The sequence below is a fragment of the Otolemur garnettii genome, unplaced genomic scaffold (genome assembly GCF_000181295.1).
Source record: "Otolemur garnettii isolate 467f Iridium unplaced genomic scaffold, OtoGar3 scaffold00035, whole genome shotgun sequence".
In the NCBI taxonomy this organism is placed as follows: domain Eukaryota; kingdom Metazoa; phylum Chordata; class Mammalia; order Primates; family Galagidae; genus Otolemur; species Otolemur garnettii.
The window spans coordinates 6,893,856-6,914,880 of NW_003852430.1; the positions used below are offsets into that span (position 1 = coordinate 6,893,856).

Below are 21,025 nucleotides of genomic sequence, written 5' to 3' on the forward strand. Positions count from 1 at the left end.
CTTCTCCTGTGCTAAAACTGTAGTGCTTTCCCTGTGAGGCTCCTTAATCTTGGAGCCATGAATATGAATCCCCTGGTATTTGGTGTACAGGGGTGTGTACACGTGCATGTCTCTGGGCAAAGTATACAGAAGTTTCATCTGATTCCCAAAGTGATCAATGATCAATGAATAGCAAACATAATTACACAATATCTTAAGAAGCCCCAGTCCTTGGCGTGTCCTATGATGTGACAGCCCAATTCTTCATGCTGTCACTAGCCTATGGCATTCCCCAGTACCCCATATTAACCCTGACTTCATTTTTTTGGAAGATAGATATTGAGAGTACTAGAATTCCATGAAACCCCTGGAATAAGCCAAATATTTCTGCAGAAGGAAAAGAAAGACTGAGGGGGTATATATCTTATTAATGGTCATTCTCAGGAATACTAAAAATACTATCTAGAACACTCTGTGATTACAGACACATTTCATTCTTTTTCACTCTCTACCTTGTATTTAAAGAAAACATCTCCTAAAAATAAACATAGTCAGAAACTTTCCTTCATAGTATAATTATAATTTCTAAAAATAAAGCTTATGTTAAGAGCTTTAAAAACATATTAGTCAATATATTAAATAATTCCTAAGACATTATTTATTAAATGGATGGCACAGTTATACACTAAGATCTATACAAATTATGTATGTATTTAATTGAGATATATCATAAAGAAAATAGGATTGGTGCTGTTGTCTTTTATAATTTAAAAATTATCCTGTTCTAAACAACATATTAACAAGTTGAATTAAAAATTAATGTTTAAGTAATGTATTTTGGTCAAAATTAAATATAATTTATGTAAGAATTAGTCACTATTTTCTCTTTTTCTTTTCCTTTCCCTCACCCTATGTTGTTTAGGATATTGTGTCCTCATTTATAAGTGAAATATGTTTGTAATTTCCCTTTATAATAATATAATTTTTCCAATTTTAATATCAGGTGTATCCAGATGAAGTAGAATGATTTTGAAGTATTTCTTCTTTTTCTGTTGTCTATAAGATTTGGCATGATCTGTTTTTTGTAATTATCTTTTATTTTTATTTATAAATATTAGTTGTCTACTTTTGAGACTTTGGGAAAAAAAATAACAAGTTAATTGATGACTCCATACTGAACCTGAGAGTCAAAACATTCTATAATAGTCATACTCTTATTTGACAATGTGAATGTTACTTTCTTTGCATTGTTATTATTGCTTAATACTTTGTTGCAGCAATTGTCTGATTTCTTTTCTGAATGTATTTATCTTCATTCATGCTTTATGAGGTTTTTGTTTCTAGTCCTTACCTTAAACATAGTTATTGTTTGTAAATTTTAAGCCTTTTCAATTCTATGAAGGCAAAAAGTGGAAACCTAATAATCACATGTATTTGAAAAAATAAAAAAATACATTAAAAAATAAATCTAACAATACATCACAGTATATTTGTGAAATTTGAGGCAGGAAAGAATAAGATTTATTTAAAAATACTTTGAAATATAAGCCAATTTTCAAAGCTGCACACCTTGAATCAGTAATTGTACATATACTATGTGTGTATATGAATGAGAACAAGAGACAGCAGAGGGGACTATAGCTGAAAGGAGAGATATAAGGGCCAAGACGGAAAGGAAAGGGCAAGAGCTGCTGCGGAAAACCCACATTCAGAGGAGGACCAGGCATGAGTGGGTAGAAGCAGAGGAAGATGGAGAGAGAGGAGGTAAAGAGGGCAGGTGGCAACATAGTCACCGTGCGTATACCTGCGTCTATATACACACACATACGTGTACTGAAAATATGCCCCTTCTGTCCACCCTCACCATAGTGTTTAGAATACTAGTTAAATCTTAACTTCATTAGTCAGGTATGAGGACCCCCAAAATTTCAGAATGTTACTGTAATTATAGAGTCTTCTAGATAGTATTATTTTATTCCTGAGGATAACCAGTGATATATATATCACTGCTATTTCAGCCCCTCTTTTCCCTGGGCAGTCTAGTTTCCAAATATTAATATACTATACTACTCACCATCTCCACTAACTGTGGGAATGACCACATTATCACATAAAGAAACATCAGCTTGCTTCTAGATAGATGACAGAGTATTCCTTAAAGTGTCCGGCAATGTATAACTCCAAAGTAACTTATGTTCATGCTTCTCTTGCCAAAGAAGTTCTATCTATTCTGTTCTATGTTTAAAACCACTGCAAAGTGCTGTTGTCAAAGGGCAAAATGCATTTGTGTTATGAAAATAAGAAAGTGAAAACAAGGAAGAGGTTACCAAACAAAATAGACTCATGAAGATAGTATTGAATTAATGAGTATCTAAAGGTGTATATGAAAATATGTACCTGCATTGTCACTAAAAATAATATTGGCAAGTGCTCACTGAATGACAATGAATCCAGAGTTGTCTGTGTAACCAGAAATAGGCCTTACATGATGCTCTAACTATGGAGGAGCCTAACACTAATTACACAGCTATCGCCACCTGCAGGGTACTCATTTAGTGCTCTTCAATACAAAATAGGCAATTTTGCAGCATCTGGGTCTTCAGATTTGGATAATTTCATAAGAAGGAGGCATCTGATCCATTCCCCTTTGTTGTCTGATCTGGATTCCACCAGGGGTTTTCAAATGACCTTTTGGAACTCCACGGCTCTGAAAATTCCTTAGGGGATTGTCAAAAAGTGAATTTTTTTCCAACTGTTTTCTTCTTAATCATTAATATTTAAATTATCTTAGAAACTTGTTAATTGTTCTGACCTTAAAAATCCCTTGTGACTCCACAATTATATAAGTGAGTCAATATAGGCACAGGGATAAAAGCTTTACATAGAAAATGTTACTATAACAACGCAAACTGGGGACTCGAAGCCAGGGTAGCAAGGTATCTAAATAAAGAATTTTTTGAACAGGATTATTGTTGCTTGTAGCATCTTGGACTAATAAAGTCATTAATGTAGGAATAATCTGTGTTTTGCCATATTTTGGTTCTGGAGAAATGGTTACTCTCCTTTGGTTCTAAGTTCTAAGTTCTGGAGAAATGGTTACTCTCCTTGTACCATTAACCTGTACACTTATTAGCAAATGTTAATCATAACAATTCAGTACAATTCTTTAAATAAAGAATACTATTTAAACATTGTTTGCATACTGGGGCATCTTTGCATTTAAAAATGTGTCAGGGATAAGAAGATATCTGTACTTTGCATAAATGCAGAGCAATTTTAGCTGAAATCTTACCGAATGATAGCTGAAGAAGAGTACTTATACATTTTCACTGGTGGGGAGTTCTCCTTTCACTTTTAAAATAATTTTGGTCTGATGATGATATCTATCCTTGCTTATGAATTATCTTTCTGAAGATTTGCATGTTCCTCAGATAAGTAGGTTAGGAATAAGAAGAAAGGGCAAGAAGAGGGATAAGATTTTCACATCTTGAAAATATATGCCAATATAGATGATGTGTTCTACCCCTTACATGACCTCTGGTAACAGACAAGACCAGTGAGAATGGGTGAAATTAATACAAGAATCTGTGTGTTCGAGCTTTATTTTGAGCTAAACAAAGACAAATACAGAATTGGAGAATGTAGACTCATGGATGAGCAATATGGTTGAAGCCAATTATATAGAATCTCTTACCATTTTATTATTTCATTGTTGTTATAACAGAGCAAATTAAATTTTCCTATTGTAGCAGCCTGACCCAAACATTCTAAACTTCAGAACAGAGATAACAAGAAAACAAACAAACAACATCTGAGAAGTGGCAGGAATCTAAAAGTAAACAGATTTTCAGAAATCATAGTTGGCCAACAGTGTAATGGAATTACCATTAAGTGATCATTTTCTTTATACATATATGGTCCCATATACTGCCAGTGACGAATTAATCAAAAACGACACTATTACACATTGTGATTATGCATTATTAATTGCACATTGGTAATTCATAATTTCAATCCCATTTTACTTGATTGGGTCATTTGGTGAAAAGTTTCTTGTTTGCATGAATAAATTCATAAGGGGGAGATATGATTGGTTCAAAATGACGGCATATTTTCAATCTCCTTCAAAACGCATTTTAAATAATTTTGCCATTTTATTTCTAGTTGGCTAAAGATAAAAGAGGAAATCCTGAGCATATCTGGGTAAAATGTTTGAACTCTAAAGATAAAGTAAAACAATCTTACATCTCTCAAAGAGAAAGACCAAGGTCAGTACACGGGACAGAGATCATATCCCACACTGAAGGCAGGCAGGCAGCAGAATAAATATCATTTAGAGATTACAGGGGAAAGACCGCACCGTGAGAACCCTGAGCACCTCCAAATTATTCAAACAGGTCATTGGAAGTTCTGCAACAATTCTGCTAGTCTGTCATCCATATATCCTGTCATAGGAAAATATTTGAAATTGAGACTCAAATCAACACAGCCACAACCAGAGTATCCCAAGACCAGTCTTCCTAGGCTTCTCACTTCCATTTCCTTTCTCCCCTCCTCTACCCTCTGTGATCATTCACAAAGCTCTGGAAGCATCAGAAGCTGGAGAAGATGTAAGGAAACAGTAAGCAGACCACACCTGCTTCCCCACTGCTATGTCAGGACATAAATTTGGTGTAAACCTATGAGAGGAGTAGATCTTTGAATTGAATTAGAAATTATAATTTGGACATTACTAGACTTCTCCAAATATGAATTGCCTAATTAAGACTCTTCTTATAAGAAAATTAAAGGAACACTATCTATTTGTTCAACATGTAGTTAAGAATAAGAAAAGCAGAGGCCAGGTATGATGGCTCACACCTACAATCCTAGCACTTTAGGAGGCCTAGGTGAGAGGATTGTTTGAGGGCAGGAGTTTGTGACCAGCCTGGGAAACGTAGTGAGACCCCATCTATTAAAAAAAAAAGAAAACTGTACAAAAATTAAAAAGAATAAAAATTAGCCAGGTGTGGTGTGTGTATTTGCAGTCCTAGTTACTCAGAAGCCTGAGGCAGGAGGATCATTGGAACTGAGGAGTTCAAGATTACAGTATGTATGGTTCACCACTGTACTCACCACTGTACTCCAGCCGGGATTACAAAGCAAGGCCCTATAAAAGAATGAAAGGAAAAAAAAAGGAAGGAAGGAAGGAAGGAAGGAAGGAAGGAAGGAAGGAGTAATTAGAGAAAAATAAGACCAGTTTGTACCACAATGAGTATAGACCATCTAGTAAACCACATGTACCTAGGGTTTAAGGCTTGGTTGCACATGTATCCTACGTATACTGTGTTGTAGAGATTGGCTAGAATGAATGCAAAGTGAACAAAATAACACAAAGATTAGGGCTGAGAGAAGATTTTGTGTAGAAACAGGTTAAATACTGTCTGGAGAAATCTATTGATGTTCCCTTGTAGCTTGCTGAGAGGAGTTTCTGAGTAGTAAAATAAGAACAGTTAATCAAGGAAGAGTAATTCAAAATAAGCTTATATTATATCTTCCATTGTTGCAAAATAAGATGTTTTAAAAGTAAGAACGAATTGCTAGAACAGAAGTTGAAGACATATTTCAGGAATAAATCATTTTGGAAAAATTTTCAGTTTTAAAATATGCTATTCTCTGTAAGTTTTTGTCAGTACATGTTTAAAATTTTCAGTATGAAATAGAATCTTTGACTGTAGGTCATCAACACATTCGAGAAACTGAATTCTCTCCCTCTTTTCTCTTCCCCTTTCCCTTTCGCTCTCTCTGTCTCATTAGATAACTTACCCTGATCTATATGATGGTGGTTTCTACCAGCAACCGATTTTACTCCATCCCAGAAATACCACTTTCTGTTTGATCAGTGTTGCCAGCTCTACTATCACCACCATTCTTATGTAAACACAGTATTATCCAATCTGGTTTCCCATTTCCAACATCTTTCAATTCTCTATAATCTTTACCTTTCAAATTTTGGAAATAGTTATCTGGTTCTTAAATTCTATAAGGTCAGTGACTGAGGTGAAACACATTCTTAGAATTGTAACCGGAACGTGTTTTGTGTCCAGAGATATATGTTGCACTAATTAGTAACATTTATTATATTTATTTCAAATTCCTGATTCAGTTAAAAATTATACATTTTATTTAACAGACTGATTATTGAGCCACTTTTCTGCCCTTGATTCCTCTTTCAAACCAAATTCTTTAATAATCATATATCTATTTCAGGCACTTCCATCTATAAAGCTATGTGCAGGTACACTTCACTTTGGCATATATGTATTATGTACTTATGTGTTATTGAAGAAGTAACACTCAATAGATGTTTTGTATATAATACAAAGTTTATATCTAATCTCCTGAGACCTTTCTTATACCAGAAATCTGATAAGAGATGGGATTCTTGCCTTCAAGATCAAACCTGTATCCTTAGAAACCACACATCTTTGATAACACAGATAATCTTCTAAGTAAGTCGTTAGGCCTCCATGATAAGGACTGTACATAGAATTGCAAAAGCAGTTCTTTCAGTGGTAATGTCAGCTCATGGGGGAAGAAGTAACTTATCAAGATGAAATCAAGGTGCTAATAGAAACAGAATTATGATGCTGGCACCTGAACAAAACTGTAAGAGTACATGAAAAGGGTGACCTTGAAGACTTTAGAACTCCAGCATCCAACAGAGATAATTGGTGATAAATTGTTCCATAAGGTGGAAATCACACTGTCCATCCCACCCCTGTGTTCACAAATTGTTCCCATCATTGTGCCCTGGACATTTGATTATCAACGCCGACTAGGAGGAGAAGACATTTGTAGGAGGATTTGTAGAAAAATCATACACAAATAATTATTCACTGCTTCTTTTACTTGGTATGCTTATATCTTTTGGGTATGTCAGTCAAATAGCAAGACTCACATATTCTTTTTTTTTTTTTTGATAATAATAAAATAATCCACACTATAATTTTGTTCTGGAAATAACAATGACTTTGGTTTTGTTCTAAGATATAGGCCTGCGTTGTAGTATAACTTTTCAGATAAGAAGAAATATTCAATAGTAGATGATTACAAGTATCTCCTAATAAAGTCAGAATCTGATGATAGTGCTACAGCAAGGCAGGAAACGTTTCTAAACAAGGAATAATTATTAAATACATATGGTTTCGGGCTTACTACCATTAGCTACCACACTATTAGAATACGGTTAATTATAAGGAAGAAAAGGGAATTAATTGGTTTTGAAGATATGCAGAAACTCTTGACAATATTTTAACAACCACAGTCATGAAGGAATAATATCCAGGTTATGGATTCAGTTTCCCTAGCTGCACTGAGCTATGTTCTTTTGTAATAATAAAAAAAAAAATGCTGGAACTGATCACTCTCACTCTTGGAGATGTTGCTGCTCTAAATGCTGAACTCCTGCCATCAGCCAAAAGGCATCTACTATAGGGTGACCAGACGTCCGCTTTTGAACAATTTGTCCTATGTCCCTCGGCATTTTAAAAAAGTCCTGATTTTTGGAAAGATGCAGGAACCAGCAGGAGAACAGGAAGGGAATATACGATTTTCGGCTGCCATGTGGCTATTTCGCCAGAATATGAGTTTTATATTATTTTTGTTAATTTTATAATGTTAAACTGTAATAATAACAAATAACTGTTGAGAAGTGATTATGGAGAACTGCTTATCAAAGTTTGCATTGTTGTCAGGCCCTGCCCTGCCCCGCCCCTCCCACCACGTTGTCCCGCTTTACAAATGTTAAAATCTGGTCACCCTAATCTACTATCTCCTACCCTTTGTCTTGCCACTTATTAATGGTTGATGGGGTTTTGTTGAATACATAGTTTTCTGTACATATTCACTTACATAAAAGCCTGACAAAATTTTAACTTTTTATCAAATTGGGGCATACATTTCAGGGACACAGTTTTACATTTATTGTCTTTCAAAACTTCATAAACTTCTTTCAGCACATGAAAGTCTAAATCCTTTTCTACCTCCTAAACTGGAAACACCCTGCTTTCTTTTCCCATTTTCCTTACATCTATTTACATTTCTACATGATTGCCACTAGGAATCAGTGTCAGTTTCCAAATTCAGAGCTAGGATCACAGTGTTTAAAGGAGAGAAGGCAAGCATCTCCTCTGTTTTGTTTTTACCACAAAGAAGAAAAAGATTTTACTTTTCCTCCACAGTCAGACTCTTGGTAGGTTTCTTATGTCTCAAATTTGAGATGAAATAATATGCCCTAACTGTTCCATTTCAGGAATCACAGCTGTTGCCAAGACACACATCAATCTGATGCAGGAAAAAAATAAACTGTAATTATGCATGTTTTTCTCTGTGTTTAATTGACTTAAAGTCATATGTGTGAGACAAGAAAAGGACATACACATATTACAAAATTGTATATAGATACAAAAGTTATATAGATTTTATGTAAATTACACAAATCTCTAGTGATAATCATTGGGGACTTAAGCTGGGCATGATAAACACCTTTCAAGTTCTTTCATCCCTGCTCATCTTACAGTTCTGTGTAGCCTGCTGTGCTGGGAAGTTTTTGAGGTCATGACAAGGTTCAGTAGAAAGGAGTATCGTGATCTCTCAACTATGTTGGTAACATACCTATCAGAGAAGATAACAAAGTAATCTGCTTGTTTGTTATCTGGGAACTAATTCCCTGTTTGTGTAGAAATTTCATACTTTCATCTATTTTTATGAAAGGATATATAAATATACATTCAATGAGCAGAATTTTGCTGAATGTTTCATAATTTCTAATTATGAGACAATATATTTCAATCATGAGTTAATAATCAAACATTAGTAAGACTTACTAATTCGATTTAAATGAAGGTGAGACTTAGCCAATTTAGGAAAATAGAAGGCAGGGTCATTATTTTGAGGTAACCACCTGACCAAGGTTAGAGTAAGGGATGCTGTGTTCCGGGTACTAGGGAGTACTATTCACAAACTATGGTGTAAATGTCACATCTTGACATGTGCAAGACACAACCTCCACAGTGGCCTATGGCATTCATGGTGTCTACAATATAAAACCTTTATTAGAATGGCTAGTATTAAAAAGTCCAAAAATAATAGATACTGGCATGGATGCAGAGAGAAACTAACTCTTATATATTGTTGGTGAGACTGAAAATTAGTACATCCACCATGGAAAAGGGTATGGAGATGTCTCAAAGAAGTAAAAGTAGGCTTACCCACTACAGGGTATTTACCCCAAAGAAAAAAGTTATTTTATCAAAAGATACCTGAACTCAAATGTTTATTGTATCATAATTCATAATTGCAAAGATGTGGAAACCTGAGCACCCATCAATTTGATAGCCTGACCGAGCTGATTGGAGAAACTGCCACAGACCTGCTTCTGTGTCTCTGTCCTGGAGGTGTTCAGGAAGCAGTGTGCAGAGAAGCCAGCAGGTTGGCGGGTAGGCAGAGGGGCTGTAGGAGGCTCTAGTAGCTGGAGGGCCCAACAACTGCTGGGGGGACACCTTCAGGTTGCCAGGTCAGGGAGAGCCACTGGTGTCTCTGCCCTCCCCTCAGCTCTTTCCACTGAGCAGAGAACCCCCCATTTCACAGGTCTGGTTAATTTCATTAAGTTTCCTAGGCCTGTGAACACACTGACATCTTGCTCAGAACTGTCAGGAGTGTATCCACTTATATGTCAAGATATTCATTAACCTCATCCCAATGGAAGGCACTGTATCTGATACAGGACATAGGGCGCCTCAGCCAGTTCAGTGGAGCTGAGCTGGAGCACCTGCTGCCTCCGCCTTAGCGGGGTTGGTGCGGGGCAGCCAGCAGAGGCACCAGCAGACTGGAGGACAGGCAAGAGAGGGAGAGCTCCCACCCCCAGGGAAGGCTCCAGTAGCCAAAGGGGTCGGACGCTGGCGCCTTGGTGTCTCCTTCCCTTTGCACTTATGACTGAATAGGAACCCCCAAATCCTATGCCTACATCAATTTCATGTAAGTTTCCTAGGCCTCAATTCCGTGAATGGACTGTGTCCATTCATTAACCTTGCAGATGAGACTGTGTTCATTGATTAATATATTGAGTCACCTTGCCCTGGCCTCACATAGAAGGAACCCATGCACCTATATATACCCCTAGACAGAGCCCGTGGAGAGAGACAGAGAGAGATTTTCTCTCCCAACTTGGGCTTTCTCTCCCTGCATGGAGCACTGGTGTTTTTGTATTTTTTTCTGTAAATAAATCCTATCTTACCACTGACCTGTGTTCTGCAAATTTACTCTTCAAATCACAGAGACCAGAACCTGAAACTCCAGTATCATATTTGGTGAGCCAGCCAGGAGAGAAGATGAAATTCCGGCATCATCTCCACTAATTTGTTAGGCTATATATGGATATATACCCAAAACAAAGGACCCAGGCAGAGGGGAGATTTTTCAGACTGATTTTTCTCTCTACCAGAAGCTCTGATGCTTTTCCTGTATTCTTTTCTGTAAAATAAATCCTGTCTTACCACTGATCTGTGGTCTGTGGATTCATTCCTTGAATCCCCGAGACAAAGGACCCACTGAAGAAGAAATTCAGGTAACAGTAGTGTATAAATACCACAGAATGAATAGTACTTGGCCATGAAAAAAGATGACCTAATGCCTTTTGCAACAATTTGGATGGCACTGGAGGCCATGATGATAAGTGAAGTCTCTCAAAAGTGGAAAAACAAACACCACATGTTCTTACTCTCATGCTAGAACTAACCAAGGAGCACACAACTGCTTAGATAGGGAAGTAAAACTTAACAGAAATCAGATAGAGCAAAGGGGGGAAGGGAGAATAGGGTACAATGAATACTAGCTGATTGGTGGGCACACTTATAACCACGACTCAAGCATTATAAATAATCCATGTAAATAAAAATATTTGTGTCCCTATAATACTTTGAATTTTTTTTAAGTAATAGTATAAAATATTATAATGGCAATATTTGTTTATCTCTTATAGAATGCACAGTATAAAAAGGGGACCACATTAACATTATTTAAATCATATATTAGTTTAGTATTTGATACCTTTTTTTCACTATCAAATAATTTGTTTTACAATCCTAAGCTGTATTTTTAAGAGAAATTAACAAATGCAAGGAAAACTAATACAGAATCTTCTCAAAGCCTCCCAAATGTAAAATTAGCTATGTTCAAATTAAAGATGTCTTCTTTACCTCATCTTCTACTTGTTGTGATAAGACTAGGGTGTCTGGAGACCAGCAGGCTGGGAGTAATTCTTTTGTCTTTAACAATTCATTTAAAGTGATGAAACTGTGTTGTTTTCCAATATCCTAAAGCATTCAGACATTTAACAAGAGGTTGTATGTTCTAAAGTTGGTAGTCTTGGATGATCACAACCCCTGGACAGAGAGCAAGTCTGGTGAATTTTGGATAAAATACAGGAGATGGAGGAAGGTAAAAAGTTCTATTATGGAAAGATATTCCATTTTGTGGAGGAAGATGTCTGGAATTCCAGAGTCCTTCCCTTCCCCAAGTTGGCCTTCTGTGTTCTTCCATAATGCCCTTCCTAGTCATAATTCATTACTTATGCTATCTGTAAATATTACTGTACAAATATGTTAGCATTCATAGCCATGTCAGTACTTTAGAAAGGAATCATGAACAGTGAGCCCAGAGTGTTGGTTGAACAAAATCCAGCATGTCTGGCGTATGAGTGAGCAGTTGATATACAGAGATGAGATCACAGAAATAGGGACAGGTCATCACACTGGCCAACGTACGATTTTCATTCTTCATCTGGGTCTGTGTCTATGGTACATCTTGACTATAGGCTATTGTTCCCCAAATGTGACCAGGATTGCTATTTTATCCCATTGTATCACTCCTAATGCCTTTTAGTTGGCCCATTCCATCAGTCACACTATCAAATATTTATTTTGCCAGACATGTGAAATGATGGCAATATGGTATTGACCAAGAGAGACACTGCCAACACTACCCTCAGTATATATATGTATATATGTGCATATTTCAATGGAGAAGATATAAATGAAATGATTACAAGTATCATGATGTCCAAGAGAGCAAGTGAGATGTATCATTCACATTTATAATAAAATTGGGTAACCTGGCCTATAAGAGTAGATCCAATATATATGTTCCAATGAAATACTATTTTGTGTTACATATTTTACATCAGAAAGTCATTCATAGATCTTTCTATTTACCATAACAATAAAATAAATTAAAGCCACTCATTGATATAGTGCCTAACAATTTTCTAAGTCCTTTATATGAATTACCCCATTTACTATGTATAATAACCATGACAGAGGTTGGTCAAGTATAATTACCTTCTTTTTAAAGATAAATAAGCTGAGGCTCTGAGAATTTAAATGACTTGTCTACAGTCATGAAATCAGTCAGCAGTACAAGCAGTTCTAGTCTGTTCTGGGCTAAATATCGTCAAATTCTTACTCAGTATGTAGCACTAGGCCTTTAGTTCGTAGGCAAAAGGAAGAGAAAACATAGCATAGCAATTCTTAAGAAAAACGAGATCTACTTAGGCAGATGAATAGGTGAGTACCAGACTATGAATTGTGCAGAAATTCTGTGTGCATATGAAGTTAAAGAAGAACAGTCAGCATGGTCTGCCATTATTCTGTAACCTTGCCTGGATAGAAATTAACTTTTAAACTGGACGTACAAAGACATGATACGGCTAGCTCTTAATGCATTTACATTCTGGAAATTCTGGATATTCTCTGATTTCTTTTTCTTTTCTCACTATTAAAAGTGCTGCCAACCAATTAAACTTACCCACCCTATCCTCTGAGTGTATTGCTTAATAGAAATCTACTGCTTCTACATTGTGTAGATTAATCTTACCTACTCTTTTTCTCTGCTGAAGACTCCACCAGACACTTTAGAAAACTTTACTCAGCACTCTCTTCTAATTACCTTATTCCCCACTGGAAGCCTGATGCCAAGATTTCTATTTGAACACCTTCTTCCTGGAATGCTAAATTGTCAACTTTTAGGAAAGCTTCACTTGTTCAGTATTCCTCTACTTCTTAGAAAATCAATAGAGAATTTCGCTTATGCTGGAACCCGGATTTGCTGCCTTACTAAGTGAGTCACATCCTCTGTTGCCTCCACTTAGTCCAGTTTATTTTTCTACCTTTTTCCTGAAGTCAACAAATGTCTGACTCTATTAAAATTCATTATGTTCATTGTGTTTTATAATGAGCCAGTAGCTGCTATATAGTCACATAAAAGTGCAGCTAATAGTTTAATGTATTGACTTCTTTTAAATATTACATATTTAATCTCTTTCCTCTTCCACTATACCTGCAAATTTTTTTTCTATTAGTTATAAACCGATAACCAGACATGTCAAGTAATTAAGACACAAGAAAAAAGTATACAAGTTCAGTTACATATTGATGTTTTTATGTTTGTCTTGTTCTTCGTGGCTGTGAACTGGTGCATGGCATATGACCTATTCAAGCTGAATACCACTGTCAAACCATCGCTATGTGACAACACGCCAGGTCCTGCACTAAATGTTGTTTTATAGCCTATATCATTTTAGCTTTGTGTCAACCTTATTATAAATAGATAATTAGTTTGCAATATAAATTTCCTTTTAAAAAGTCAGTGAATATCAAAGGCACACTTTAAAATACAAGCCAATGAGAAACATGTTTGTAAAAAGTGAAAAACACTTACGGGAACCAGGAATTTTTTAATTTCTTCCAGTGCATGACTCATACGTGAATAAGCTTCCCCAGGTGGAGCAAACACTTCAATTAATACGTGAAGTTCATCACTCAAGTGGGCATATTTGGCTTCCCCGCTCTTCCTTAGTTCTTCTTCCTGTGAAAGAGGTTATATTTAGAAACACAAATCCATTCATTTTGCATTGATTTCACATTTATGGAGAATATGACAAAAGGGCATAATTTAAGCAAATTTTCCGTAAGTAGAAAGAAACCCTCTGAGAAATAAAAGTCTGCTACAAGCCATTTAAAGATTTTAAAATCATTTTTGAGTGTTTGAATGATTAAGAGAAACCTGGCATGATCATCATCTACAACAGATTTTAATCAGATAAATGAAAACGCTAAACTCATGAAAATATATCACAGAAATGCTGTTAACTCTTTAATATTCACTACCGTATCCTGGGAGAAAAGAATTTTTATGTGTGTGTGTAATTTTCAGATAATAAGTGAAAGATTATGGCTGTGTTCTTTAAGCAAGCCAGAAGCCTCTAGCTACTTCCTGGGAAGTGAAAATGGTACTTGTTGGTGATACAAAGTGAACTAAAAATGCAAAACCAAGACTTGTCTCCCAATCTGTCTTCCCTCTGGCCCAGGTTATCATCCACCCACATCTTTTCTATCCTTTGCTGCCTCATTTTGGTCAAGAGGGGTAAATTAAAGGGATGGTGGTTTAATATTATATTATCATGATTCTGCATGAGCTATGTAGCTTCTGTCTAACCAACAATACATTTCTATTGGAAGATATTTTTTGTGGTACTCTGCCCAAGCCATTATTGAAGCCTGATTAATTCAGTGGTAGAGCAGAGAACATTAACATACGATACATATATTTTGTTCATGTGTGCTATGAGTTTTATACATATCACCTCTAATTCCATAATTAGTTTTCAGATAGTCATATATTTCCGATTAGGAAACTGAGATAAGAAGATTTAAGCAACTTCAGCAAAATTGAGATTCAAACTCAGCTCTATTTGAAACCAGATTTGCATTTTTTTCTTTTTTTAGAATTTCAAAGAAGTCACATTTGGTTAAAAAGTTATGATAAAAAACGCTATGTTTCACCTTTGCTTCCAACCGTTGTTAGTGAAACAACAGTAGTTATTTCACTAAATTTCAACTGATACGAATAAACAAGTAATTTTTGGTTTCACATAGAGATTAAATAGAAAAGTGACATGAATAGAATTAAAGTGGATAAACAAGGGCAAATTTGCTACTGATTTCATGTGAGTCTAACTCTCGCTAATGTGAGTGTTTGTCAGATTAGAAATGCCCAGATGCTCTAAACATGAAGGCTGCAGGAGAGAGATGAGAAGGTGGCCTTACCCAGATCCTCCCTTCCCCTACTTAAAGCTCTCTCAAACAGTCCCTTTCAGCCTGGGAATCCACTGGGACTTTGTACTTCAGGCTTTTTTTAGTGCCTAGTTTTCAGTTTGGGGAGAAAGAACACTTGACTTCACTTGACTACACCCATGAGGTATAGTAAACACTCGTTTGTCTGAGGGTACTGCTGAGATGCGAGCTGCTTGTTAACTCTGGGGCCAGCTGAGTTTGGACATAAGGACAGGGGTAGTTAAACCATAGGTCTCTCCACACTATTCCTTTCTCCTGACTTCCTATGTTGACTTCCAGCTGGTTATTTTTCTGTTACTCTCTCCTTACACCTGGAATTTCCTAAGGAATTTCAAATATTTTTCACGTCTATTAAACAGAGTGGCAATATCAAGTGGAAATATCACTTGAGTGATATTTCCTAGAGTGGCATGACCCGCTAATTATGGAACTCCAGAAAATAGAGAGAACATCAGTTAGTTATTCCTGCTGTCCATAGAAGAAACAATGGTGACCACCATTGGCTACTTGGAATGAACTTTTGGAATCACATCGTTCATAAGCTGTGTGTTTGAGAATTTTATAAATATTCAGTGCTTTTGATGAGGTGAGTCTAGCAGAAGAAATTGTTTCTATCATCTCAAGATAAGAATAGTAGCCACTTGCCTTTGCATTTTTGTAAGGAACATGCTATACTTTGTTCATGACATGATATAGACCATATATTTCTCCTTTGTGCTACCTCAGATGTTGGTGTTTTGACCCTCTAGATTCTCCTGTCAGGCCTCCCACCAACATCACCACCACGAGAAAAAATTCCTGAGAAAAAGAAACAATGACCAACTCATCAGCTTTTAAATACCTCTGTATACATCTAATATATGATAACATACATATGCGTAGTCTTTTTAAAATATTTAATTGGAGATGCAATCTTTACTACCATCTATTCAACTGATTGACCACGTTAATCAAACATTCATTACTCCACAAAGCAGGGGTTTGGGCCACTTGCTCACTTTCTAAGTATTTATTTTTTGGCTTATCTGTGGTGTCCAATATCATGAAAAGTATGCATAGACTTTTTCTTTTGCTAATCAGCTTTCCTTGGTGTTTTTGTGTTTAACGTGTGGTCCAAGACAACTCTTATTCTTCAAATGTGTGGCATAGAGAAAAAAAAAAGGTTGGACACCCTCTGAATAAATTATTTAACTAATGCCCAAGAAAGCCTGACTGTTCAGGCCCGTCTTGGTGGCTCTCTTGTGCACCCAACTGCCTTAGCTCTCACTACTTGTATTAAACAAGAGTCAGTGTTTGTTCCCAAACTTATTTATACTAGTTGTATTTGTTATTATATGTTTTGTTATGGTGTTTTATCATATTTGTTATATTTCCTCTTTCAACACAAGGACAAAATTGCCTAACTCCACATTTCTCAGAATGTATTCCTGTCTTTAAGGACACACGACTGCAATAGAAATAATAAAGGTGAAGGAAACCAAATTTTGGATGTGGAGTGTACAAGAATGTAGGAAGTATTTTTGCTGAAAAAAGTATACAAGGCATGAAGTTTTTTTTTTTAAGGAAAAGATAACTGTGTTCTAAGTAAACAGGCTAGATGCTTAAAAAATAATAAAAAAAAAAATTAAAAAGAGAAAAGAAAAGGAGAGGACCAAAACTTGAATGATATGAATTTTTTGAAGGTTTGTAAGAATGGAATTTTTTGTCGTGATAGGAAAACTGTAGAAGTTTTATAAAAAAGAAGTCTTATGTTGCCTAGTCAAAGCTGGCTATGGTTGAATGGTTTTTTTTTTTTTTTAAGTTTTTGTTTTGTTTTGTTTTCAAGTGAACTTTATATCAAAACTAGAGTTTGGTTTTCTCTCTTTTAAAACAACAAAGTTTTCTTTTCTTGCATTGTTGATTTGCTTCTGAAGTATCAAAGATTCTATTTTATCAGAAGAATGTGCTGTGCTTTTTGTGCTAACCTTTCTCACATCTTTTTATTATTTAAGAGAATCTAGTCCTTTCATTAAAGAACAAGCTAAGGGTTTTGTTTATTTGTTTTGTGTTTGCTTTTTTAACAGTTATGTTACCTCCTATATTTACTTTTTAAATCTTTTTTTATCATTATATGGTTAAGTGGATAACTAAGTATTGTTTTACAGTGACCTGAGTTCTGATTTCATGAAGTGAAATGTGTGAACTTTTGATATTTTTGACACCTTGACAAAATCAAATTTTAAATGAAGTCTTCTCCATCTGAAACTGATGTTGAGATTTCCCAGAGAACTCCTGGAAACTCTCAAAATTTGTTCTCCCACTTTGTAAACAGAGGATGCTAAACTAGTTAGGTTTATTTGATATGTTAAATGAATGGTTATCAAATAAGAGCTACTGAAACTACCTTATATTTATATGGGGAAAATTTTATTGCATCAGTAATTATATGAAGTTTCTAGAAATCTGCCCAAGGTCTTTGCTGTCTCTGATGTGTCCTGGAATAAATTTGTCAGTCATAATTCTATAGTTTAAATTTTGCATTCTACAGAATTCTATCACATTCCCTTGTCAATTATGTTAAAATTAACATCCATCAGATTTTTAACTATGGCCATTTTCATCTTTTTTGTCTTTCACAGATAGTTACTGCCTTACTCTGATGCTTTCCTGAAAGCTCCTACAATCAGTTACTAGAATGCTTTGTCTTCAATGAAAAAAGAGATCCCCTCTGAGATCCATGGAAAGAACTATTACAGAGATATAGGCTTCTTATGTCATTATGTAAATAATTTTAAGATCATCCCACTTCACAGAGTATGGATTTTCAGAACTCCAATGAAGAAGCTGAGGGGTTCATAAAACCCCTCATAAAATTAAGAATAAGTATTTTCAGTAGACTGATGAAGAATGATTGTAATTGTTATGGTCTTTGTTTGAAACACTGATGGTTCTTTAATATTCAATTTCCTGGATATAGGAAATCTTTTCCTCTTTTCTCAAGCTACCACTTCATAACAACTTAATAAATTACACTTTTATAAACAGAAGTGAAATACTTACCTTTTTACTCCCCACTGATCCCTCCATAATTTGGAAATATTTATTGAATATTTTTACTTTCATGGTAATGTATTTATTTGCATAAATTCAATGATAACCTGTCTTCCTTATAAGAGGACATAATTGGAAGAATTGATTACATAACCAAGACTTGATTGGAATGTCGCATTTGATAATGATGAACATAAAATCAGTTCTGATCAGACAGTTTTGAGGAACTTTATAAAGTCAATGTTTATAAAGCCCTTATGGGAAGTTATCCTAACACTTAGATTAAAGGGTTCCTAGTATTATGAGTAAGAAAGGTTACTTCCTAGCAGGCCTGAGAATCTTGAGAAAAGAGGAATTCACCAAAAATCTACAGGTACTTAGGTGAGAAAGGGTGGTGAGTTCTTTGCTTGATTTCCTCGCCTCGAGAAGACTTTTAGAAATCCCATCCGAGAATTTGAATGCAAAGTTCCAACAGAGAAAACTTAAAGAGACCTATGTGTTTTAACTTAGGTTATAATCAGACCAAATTAAATGAAACTAGACTTGTTTGGCCAGCAAGAGTCGTCCTTGATTATCATTTATCAAAAATGAGGTTGACTGTAGAGAGAAATTTTATGTTTTAGTGAAAAACTATGACCCACCTTTATGGGTTATCAGATTCTAGTCCTGTTGATTGTCTGTGAGTTATTTTTATCTCTTTGCAATCTAGGTCCTTCTATATTATGTATTTTGTAAGTTATTAACAGTTCCAATATTTCTCCCTCCTTTCTGATTTAGCATCACTTAAGAACTAGGACTATGCTTTTCCCTAAATCCCATAAGTAAAGCTTGATAATGACATAAATGCCAAAGGATTCATCGATGCAACAGTTTGAGCGCTCAAAACATTCACTAGAAACATTTACATCTTTCACACACTGCTCTAGAAAATAATCACGATTACAGCCCTACCACTATTATCCTTACTTAAGATGTTGTGAGCCCAACATCTAGAATTCTCAATGGGCTATCCTATGTACTCAAAAACTCTATTAATCTTTGTTTGCTGTTTGTCTCTTCAATCTAATATATGTTCTGTATTCCCTTCACAATATTATACTTCACAGTTTCTAACCTGAATCTTTTCTCCATAGTAATTAGCTTATTTTTATAAAACTTGTATGGAAGTTTCAGATAGGGGGAAATATGAAGACCTCTCCGGATCCCAGAGTTGGTATAAAGATTATTTTAGAGTGAAAACATTTAAGCTAAATAAGAGCAGAAGAAAAATATTTTATGATTTTTCCAAATATTACTAGAACAGATCTTTATCAGAGTTGGCTGGAACAACCTCACCTTTCCTATTGTCCAGAATGGGCTCCAATTAGGGAGCTACTTATCTTGGGCACTAAGATCAAATTTACAAAAAAATTAGTAAACAAGCTTCATTAGAACCTTCCATCCACTGAATCCCTAATACTCCCCCGCCCTTCATTTTGGTATAAAAACCAGTAACTCTGGTGATTCAGTGAGCTCCTCATCCTAGAGCAACTGCCAGCTGCATGTATGGTTGCAGCCCTACCAGTACCAACCTCACTTACAATGTTATGAACCAAACATTTGGAAAAATCTTGCCCTTTTCTTCTGTTCTGTATACTGTCAATTAATTTTCAAGCCTCTTGTATATTGTCAATTAATTTTCAAGCCTCCAACCAACTGAACCCAAGTTGGAATAAGAAAAGTTTTCATCCCAACATTACACGTAATATGTATATTCAGTGATAATTCATTTTATGATCAAATAACTATGCAATTCAAGTTTGTACCACATCAAGTATTTGTCCTGCAATTATAAGGACAAAGTTTGTGTAAGTAAACAAAGAATGGAATCTTGTAACCCAGAGGGCTATTGCAGTTCTCTTAAATAAGTTAGAATAAGTAACTTTTTTTTTTTTTTTTACATAGCCCCTCCTACCTAATCCTTTCTATAGCTTGTTACCTCATTGGATTATACTATTAGCAGTTCCAGTTACTATTAGTCTATTCCAGTTTCAAAAGAATCAATAAATATCTGTATAAACAGTGTGCTTACTTTTTCATCCAAGAATCAACTTCAGGAATCTTTAAAGTACAGTCCAAAGGGAAAGTCTCAAAGACTGGAAATTTCATAATAATATGTTAGAAACAACCACTATAATTTAAAGACTAAATTAATTTCTCTATACTATTCTTTAAGTATAAAACCAAATATCTCAAAACTCTTATGAGCAAAACCAACCAGCACTTTCCTGTAGACACTCATGTGTACTCCTGGGCTTAGAAAAGAGGCTTGAACTGGGATTTAAAAGGTACCTTAGAAGGATTAACTGTGCAAACTGCAGCAGATATTTTGCTCTATGGCCCTCAGTTATTTCATATACAAAAGGAGAGGAGGGCACCTAAGAGGTGATTTTGAAATGTTACTCTAGGGAACCACAGGTGTTACCGAAAGGTGCCTTGAAAACTTTCCTTCCCTACCCATTCAACTATATCAGTTCAACTTGGACCATTTTACATATAAAAATTCCATGTAACTGGATATTGTTATATAAGTTCAATAAACTAAAAACAATAGACAACATTAGACATGATGATGTCTCAGGTTTTTTACAGCTTTAACATGTCCTAATTTGCTATGTAACTGTTCTTCACAGGCATCTTGGTACTTAGAATGTTGGTATTAGAAAATACTATAGTACTTTCCAAACAGAGTATCTATGATGCATGGCAAAAAAAAAAAAAAAAAGAAAACATTTGGCTACTTTTCATATTAATCTTGATGTATCTATAATATGGTAATTCCTACATATTTTACAAACATATGTCAT

General features: G+C 35.3%; 1 protein-coding gene across 2 annotated transcripts in view; it reads right to left on the reverse strand.

The window, feature by feature from the left end:
* Positions 1-21,025, reverse strand: part of KHDRBS2 (KH RNA binding domain containing, signal transduction associated 2) — a 540,650-nt gene that overhangs the window by 254,637 nt on the left and 264,988 nt on the right. For both annotated transcript variants that reach the window (XM_003789670.1, XM_023513145.1), the window contains exon 4: positions 13,735-13,881. In XM_003789670.1, coding sequence (XP_003789718.1) covers positions 13,735-13,881 — 147 coding nt within the window. The remainder of the gene's footprint in view (positions 1-13,734; positions 13,882-21,025) is intronic.